Here is an 8,298-nt window from a genome sequence, read left to right as displayed (position 1 = left end):
ACCATTTTGGTTTTTCGAATTTGACCGCTTCCTATATCCCCGTCCAGCCTATTCAACCGTCCAATGGTTTTTGCTTATAATTAATTACTTAATCTATGTCATCGAAACTTTTTGCTCAATTAATTATCACTCTTCAAATACATTTCAATTCATTTCAAAAAATTTTCACTCGTTGGCCTATTTTTGAACTATTTTGCCGTCCATGGCTGTTTTCCCGTCCACTCACTTTATCGACGTCCGCGCTCTTCCGACGTTTTTTCGACATTTTTGGCTGTAACTAATTAACTAATCATCCTATCAACATAATTTGTTTTTTTTTTTGCGCAGCATCATCGCATCATCCTCTTTCGATTACAACCACTCGTTGGATGCTACCTCTTCTGAGAACGCCATAAATACTGCGGACACCATTTGCGGACACCTTTTGGTGACACGAGCCCGCCGCAATAGCCTAGAAATGCTTTCCATTAAATATAGCTTCAAAACTCGTACTAAACGCCCCCACAAATGTAAACTTGATTATTTGGTTCGGTTAGCAGAGATAACAGTCAGCAGCGTTCTTCTCTCTCAAAGCGCACTGAACTAAATTCTTTTTCCACATGTTGCGAACAGTGACCTCCTCTGTTTCCACAGAACACGTTGACGACCCTGTTTCAGCACTCGTCCGCGGGCGGTTTGTGTTGCGGCCCCAGCGCATTTGCCAAAGGGCTGCTGAAGGGCCAAGGCTTGAACCGGTCCGAGGACAGGTACTCGTTGAGTCCCGGCAGGTTGGCGATCCGCTGGCAGTAGTCTTCGAGAGCACGGAAGCCCTTGCGGAAGGTGCTTGGCCCGAGAGTCTTGACCCCCTGCGCAGTTCCATGAAGCGGTAAAAGTGTATATACAATAGCGAACTTGCAGACACTACGCACGCACGCACGCACGCACGCACGCACACACACACACACACACACACACACACACGCGCGCGCGCGCACGCGCGCACGCACGCACGCACGCACACACACACACACACACACACAACACTACACACTACACACTACACATAACAGGGCAGGACACTTGCTAGAACAGCTGCGGTGCCGCATGTAGTGTGTAGTCTGTGTGTGTGCGTAGTGTAGCGAGTTCGCTAGAAAAGATGAATTTTTTAGTGCTCTCGGGCGCTCACGGCAAGCTCACGCCATTTTCGCAGTGCACGTCTAAACATCTCAGTATATTGAGGCTTTGGTTCTCAATGGTGAGAGCACGCATTAATTAAAAAAAAGCAGTTCTATTCGCTCTCTTTGAATGCGTCCGCAATTCGCTGACCAGTCGAAATCAAAAGCAAATTTTCAAGTGATGCACCTAATGTTCGGTGCATGCCCGCATACGATATTTATAGCAGAGCGCTGCACGGCATGACTGAAATTTCTTATTTAACGTTACTCTCTGACGCCTTTCCACGTTTAAGGTTACACAAATTCAGAACGAGAGGGATATCGAATAACCAGGAACCCTATTATTCTTGACCTTAAATACTTCTTCATGGGTGATCACGCCCGCATCCGGCAAAGTTATTCAGGCAGTTTCATTCAGTCCTCTAAACTTCCATAAAAGCACAAATGTACTGAAGGATCTCATTAACGGAGCGCGCATTGCTATCTCGACCAGCAACTCCATTCCATATAGAGGCAGCCGCGCGGCTTCAGCGTGCAGAAGTGTCGCGTACGCAACAGCTACAGTGCCTCCTGAAATGCAATTTAGAGAATGTGTTCCTGTTGCGCGTATACTCAGCACTCCATTTTTATTCGAAAGCCAAGTGTCCGCAATTTTTAATCATTTCGTGATTATGCATGTTTCAAGGCTCGCCATCTTGCATGATCAATTTTCTTCCTCAAAAACATAACAAACTTCGGTGCTTACAATGGCCTCCATTGCTTGCGTTGCATGACAACTTTGCTACGTCAAGTGCCATTGCCCAGCGGCTGCAACGAATTCATCATGTATAATTGTGTGACTGTGTTATCTCAAAAGCACGGAAGCACAACTTCCGGTTTACAGCGCCATACAGCGGCAAAGAGGAGGTCTCTCACTGCGACCGATAATCAGCCTTACGCAACCTTGCAGCAGCCTCATGAATCGGATGGACTTGTCGTGAAAAAAGCGTTCTTAACTTTCAGAAATCTCAAAAAAGGCGGCTGCACATTAATATTATGTTAAGTACACCAATTTCTCTGCATTCACCTAGTATAAAAGAAACGTGGCTGGAGGCTCAGCACAGCTGAGACAGGATAGACAGAGCAAAAGCTCTGTTAAGCATGGTTAGACAGGTTTAGTTTTCGTTCATCTTGATTTTTTCAAGACTTCAGCAAGAGCAAATGACGTATACATCACGTGCAACAAATGCAAGAGCAAGAGTCCAGAGCGGTGGTCGGCGCAGCGGCGGACATGACTGGAAAGCGCAAGAGCGAATCATGTGACACATCACATGCCTCAACTGGGGAGGAGAAGCGGCCGAGCAGCAGCCACCGCCGCGGCGGACGTGACTGCCAAGCGCGCAGCTATGGTAGAGAGTACTAGAATCGGTGGCGTCGATGAAGATGAAGATCGAGGCACCTGCCACGCCTGATATTGCACATGCGGCGCGCCTCTCGTTAGAGGTCAAATCCAAGAGCCAGTTGACCTTCAGGCTCAGCATGAAAGGAGTAGAGTTTTTTCGCACTAAAAGCTCCTCTGCGCATTAGATTGCCACTGCGTTTAGGACTCACCAGACAGCAGTTTGAGTCTCTTTACTTGGGTTACATTCTTTGTTTTCCATTCCACTACGGTTACATTCTTTGTTTTCCATTCCACTACTTTTTCTCACTCACGGGAGAGTTCAACTGTAAGCACGGTTGGGCAGCAAAGCTCCCACCTCGCTAACGGGACATGGGGGCCGGATAGAATAACAACGCTGGTTAGTACCTGGATGCAGTTACCGAAATCAGCCAGTGTATCCATTGGTAACTCGCGGTCATGGCATGCGCTATCGGTTCGACATCGCAGGAAACATGTCATGAAAGCCTGCGTATGCTGTCGCGCATTTGCCTAGGTTTGAAGGTTTGAAGGTTTGAAGGTTTATTTCCGCAACTAGGTGTTGCGAGGACAGCCATGAAAAAAGCTGTATAGACAGCTTGAGAGGTCCTGGCTTCCTCTTACAGTGCAGCATTGACGGCGGCAGAATAGGACATCAAACAAATAGTCTGCAAGAGTCTATGTCTGCAAGAGTCGATTAGTCAGCCTTCGTGCAGTCTTCGTAGCCTTCTCTAGACGTTTGTGGCTGGCTTGCTGATTCAGAAAAAACGTACCGTCCTGTTCATACCTTTACACTAACCTCAAAGTTTGCTTGAGGATATCATCTTTCACACGAAATAATTTCTGATTTCCGTGCCCATGGCGGCTACGCCTCTACCGCCACAACCACAAATCGTTGGCGGAGAACGACTACCATGAATGGAGGCAAAAATTTATAGAGAAAGTTTACTACATTCGAATCAATGCGAAAGCACTAATTTGGGCTACTATTAGAAGACGACGATGAGCGACCAGTGCTGCGGGACGGAGCTTTCACGCCGCAGACTGAAGTTAATGAAGACGACGTTCTGCAGTGCACAGCGCGAAAGTGTGGTCACTTTGTCCGTCCAGCTTCTCCTCTTCTTCGGTGCGAGCACCAGAGGTTTTGCACTACATCAAGTTAATAACTACTGGCAGATTCCCTTGCTAACTATCCCGATTTTCACATTCAAAACCTCTCTCTGTAATTTTACTGTATTCAGTTCTATGATCTTGTCTCTTTTCATTTCTTTCCTTGTTAATAATCAAAATATGATTTATTACAAATAAGTTGCAATATAAATATAAGGTATAATTTGCAATAACAATTACCCAAGCACAACACTTAGCTTGACACCAGTTTACCCTCTTCTCTAAGGCCTTCCTCACTTAACCTTGTCCTATCCCTTGTCGTGGGTATGTACCATGTCACTAAGACAACAACAACAACACGAAGAGTGTTCGGCTGCAGCAGTAGGCTAGTGAACAGTCATTCTGCTGAAGTGGTCTCTTGTTGCTAATCTAAAGGGCTAGTATGGCCAGACTTATTTTGCTGCCCAGTGCTGTACGCTTCATTGCCTTCTTTCTAGTGCGTCGTTGCTGAGGTGTGTCGTATTATGATGTAATAGTGATGTGCCCTTTGCCGAGTCTTTTCTCGTGCTTGGTTGTTTAGATGTGTCGTATTATGCACTGTATTGATTCTCGACTGTTTTCTTCATGGTTTGTACATAGGTCATGTACATAGAACATTGCTTCATTGTAATAATTGCCATGTTTTAAAAAAAAAGCAGCGATAGCCTCGTGCTCTCGTGCAGCGGCCTTTGAAGCTGTTATGATTGCGCTGCCGCGTGTTCGATTCCCAGTCGTAGATAGTGATGTGATTTTCTTTGTTCTTGTTTTCTTTCGGAATCTGCTGCTGCAGAAACCGGCAACAGACGATATTGCTATGCTCTGAATTTCTGAATTATCGCTTTCACACTACTTTCACTTGTTTTACTTTCTTCTTTCACTTTCACTTCTGCTTTCACTTTTTTTTGTTATCGCTGTATGATTTACTTTTTTTTTTTTGGGGGGGGGGGGTTGCTCCAGTGTGTGTGTGCTGGCCGTAACGTTCCGCAAAATGTTAGATGCTGTGTTTAGTAACTTTCGAAGGCAAGATTTTTCTTGATTTTTTTCAGGGATTCGCTACACGTGCATTTTTCAAATACCTGTTCAAAGCCTTTTTTTCCTTTTTCTTATTAACTTGTACCTGCCTTCTTAACTTGTTTACTTCTGTTTTCAGCCGTTTGTATTCTGTGTTGTATATTTGTTTTCTTTCATGAATCCCCCTTATGTAATGCGGCCTTTAGGGTATTGAAATTAATAAAATGAAATAAATAAATAAATAAACAGGGGATAACCGCAAAAGTTTTGAAGTTCTCAAGAGCTTACTGCACGCCGAGTGACGTGGACATAAGCGCGCCTACATCCGCGCACACACCAGTTCGGACACTAACCTGGAGTGTCTCGTACAGCAGGAAGTCCACGTACGTGACATCTTTCCCAGCGCCGAACGGACCGTGCTTGGCCAGGTAAGCCTCGAACTGGCGGAGCTTCGCGGCCACGTCCACCAGGAACTGGCGTCGCTTGTCGTCCGTGTAGTCCGGGTCGTAGCAGAGCAGCGCCACATACGCGAAAACGTCCGACGCCTGCGGGACGTTCGACGCGTGACACCAAAGGCCCGGCTAGTAGGACATCATTTCCAGTCAATAAATATGTTTTTACAACTACTACTTCAAAATCTAAACGTGTTCGTTTTGTTTTGTGCATTTCAAGAGTAAACCGCAAGCTTACCCTCCCGAAATGAGTCTGAATTCAAGTACGACTGCCAACGTCCTAACCAACAAGACTGGCTCGATGCTGGGTGTTTCCAATCATGTTGAAGCACACCTTGAAGGCCCAAGTATCAAGGCAACGGAAGAGGCACTCCAAGCATTTCAGCTTCAAGATTATCCGATCATAATCCCTGCTCGAAGCACTTTTGATACCAACACCTTTGAACTGTCGTGCTCACCACCCTAACGATATTATTTTCGAGCTTCTTCCGAGCTTTTTCCTGGAGGAGGGAGGAAAAGGGGAAGTCCGGAGGTGAGACTCGAACCAACCACCTCCTGCAGCCGAGACAGGCAAAACAATATGTCGTGGCTGTGGGATGCGGGATTCCGCTGCCTCAGGCGAGAAGGGAAAACGTATATTTCACATGGTGCAAGCGAGGCTGAATTGTTATATTTCGACGTATTGAATGCAGTACTGGTGAGAATTCAAGACAGCATCTGCAGGAAAGAGCTGAAGAGACCTCGCTGGCAGCCACCGGAGTGCAACTAAACTTTTCGAATAGTAGGGAGCCACAGAATGCTAAGCGGGACGTAAGAACTCCCACCCTCTTGTGCCTATCCGGGTATGGAGTATGAGCTATGGCTGCGCTGCACTCCATTGTTTGGCGCCCTGAGCACATCCACTGGACCACCTAGATGGACCAACATGGACCATGTGACCAGAGGTGCTGAATTATGCCGAGGTCTCACTCGCCACCCTTTTCAGCTGAGGCCCGCTTGGACAACACTACCTTCGGGTGGCAGGGAAACGCGGGAGTTTTCGTTACGACCTGTTACGAGACCCTTCCCCTAGAACAAAATTCCACATGAGCTCTCGCTGGGAACTATATCGGCACAGAACAACCGCAACCTGTTGCTCCAGCACGTCAACTCGCCGCTGGGTCTCCTCGTCCTTGGGCGCCAGTCCGTGCTTGCGGCCCAGGTAGCGCAGGATGGCCTGGCTCTGCGTCATCCGCACGTCTCCGTCGATCAGGTACGGCAGGTTGGGGAAGTCCAGGTCTAGCTTGAACTTCACTGCCAGCCACTCGTCACGGCTGGGCTTCGGGCCGTCGCCGAAGCCGTACCTGCACGCGTGACGCGACAACAGGAACAGTCGCCAGATGAGGTGGACTCCCTCTTTAAGCACATGTGCTAGCCATGGTGACGTTGATAATGAAAGTCCTCGTCAGTCTGCTTCGATAACTTTGCTCTATTCACGACTAAATGGTAATGCGGTAATAGTACGGGCCAAATCATTCTATGGCACGGGTGGTTCACCGAATTTCCTTACTATGCCGTGTGTATCACCTAAAATCTTGAGGGTAATTGCATTGTCAACCTTTGCTAATTAATTTCTATGGTTGTAACCGTGTTTTAACAGCTTTAGTTTTAACCGTGTGGCACGGTAAAAAAGGTATAAAAATCGCCTAAAGTCTGAAAACCTTCGTGACAGAGAAAGCAGTTGTGAGTTCGCGCTATGTGTGTCAGTGTGCTTCATACCTTGTTTGTACCTTAAAGTTCATAGCGCCTGGTAAGCATATATAGAGCACAAAGAGTGAATATAAAAGCAAACACAATAACCCGTGGCGACGCGGGCCAATCGCACGACTGCGACTCTTCTAAAGATTTGAGGCATACCCCGTTGGAAGCGCGAAAGGGAGTGACTGAAATTTTCTGAACAATATGAGTTTTGAGAACAATGCGGTTAATTATAAAGTAGAATACGCACCGAATGAATACATTGCCGTGCACAGCTGCCCCATCGCTTTCAAAATCGGAAGGCACAAAACCACGATGATGATGATGATGATGATGATGATGATGATGATGATGATGATGTCCTCAGACTTAATGGCACATACCCACGGCGGGGAACGGCCATGTTTAGAAATGTTGATTCTTTCTCATCATCCTCGCTGCCCAGCCATTAAAGCCTCCTTCTACCCGTCCAAGAGTTCAGTCTTTGGGTGCCTGCCCATGGCCCATCCTCAACAGAAAAGCGACAAACACAGGATCGGCTCGCATCCCCAGGGGCCAGCGGGCCTTTCATATTACTTCTACCTGCAGAACCAAGTCGGCCGGGCATGGCACTGATGAAATTACTTTAATACCTTTAAAGTAATTTAATTTTTGTTGTAATTTGGTATGTAATGAATTATTTTCCTCCTCTAGTAATTTAGAAAATGTAATTAATTAGGCAGTAATTTCGCAGCAGTAATAGTTAATTGCTTTCGAAAATTTGTTTCCTGAAATAAGTCACTGTTCTTTGTGTTGGCAAAGCATTGGTTTCTCGAATGCTCGGTAGGGCGCCTCGAAATCGTGGACGACGTATGGAAAGCCTGCACCGGTTAACGGATCGGCAAATACAAAAAAACTGAGTAAGACTTAGAAGAATTGAGTAAGAGCATTAATTGAACAGGACTCGGGAGAAATGGGAGGATCAGAGGAAGAACTCGCACCTCTTGTCTTCGTAGTCGACCCCGGCATGGGCGAGCAGGTAGCGGATGGATTGGGCCAGGCCTCGAATGTCCCAGTAGCCGAGCACTACGGGCGCCATGCTTGCAAAATTCTTCCCTCGCAAACGATCCACTTCTGAGAGCGATGCGCACTCACACTGCGCGGCGATCACATGCGCTGCTAGTTCGATGAATTTCCTGCTGTTGCCACTGCTCTCGTGTGCTCTTCGAGCGGCAGCTGGAGCCGCTCCTTTACTCTTCCCCCACCCCCTCTTCTCTCGGGCAGCCACCATGTTCCGTGCACCGCTCGAGCACTGCGGGCCCGGCGAACTGCAGTACTTGCAGCTCATAACATAAACGTCACCGAGTGACTGAGTTATCGCTGTCGCCAGGAAACACTGCTGTTTACCACCTGCGTCGGT

The 8,298-nt window shown here is 47.2% G+C and overlaps 1 protein-coding gene across 1 annotated transcript; it reads right to left on the bottom strand.

Annotated features, from left to right (window-relative positions):
• Nucleotides 1–653: 653 nt before the first annotated feature.
• Nucleotides 654–7,977, bottom strand: LOC149360548 (glutathione S-transferase Mu 2-like). Its single transcript, XM_089569309.1, has 4 exons — nt 7,880–7,977; nt 6,292–6,505; nt 5,064–5,255; nt 654–845 (listed from the first exon to the last, which is right to left on the bottom strand). The coding sequence occupies exons 1-4, from the start codon at nt 7,975–7,977 to the stop codon at nt 654–656; spliced, it is 696 nt and encodes a 231-aa protein (XP_089425435.1).
• Nucleotides 7,978–8,298: the final 321 nt, after the last annotated feature.

The sequence above is a fragment of the Amblyomma mixtum genome, chromosome 2 (assembly GCF_055824585.1).
Source record: "Amblyomma mixtum isolate Tamu chromosome 2, ASM5582458v1, whole genome shotgun sequence".
Taxonomy (NCBI): domain Eukaryota; kingdom Metazoa; phylum Arthropoda; class Arachnida; order Ixodida; family Ixodidae; genus Amblyomma; species Amblyomma mixtum.
Note: the sequence above shows the minus strand (reverse complement) of the source record. Positions and strands in the feature narration are given on the sequence as shown.

Coding starts and splice junctions, on each gene's coding strand:
- LOC149360548 (XM_089569309.1), bottom strand. CDS start 7,977: ATGGCGCCCGTAGTGCTCGGCTACTGGGACATTCGAGGCCTGGCCCAA. Junction 6,506..7,879: donor GTCGACTACGAAGACAAGAG/GTGCGAGTTCTT, acceptor TCACGCGTGCAG/GTACGGCTTCGGCGACGGCC. Junction 846..5,063: donor TGCTGTACGAGACACTCCAG/GTTAGTGTCCGA, acceptor GGAACTGCGCAG/GGGGTCAAGACTCTCGGGCC.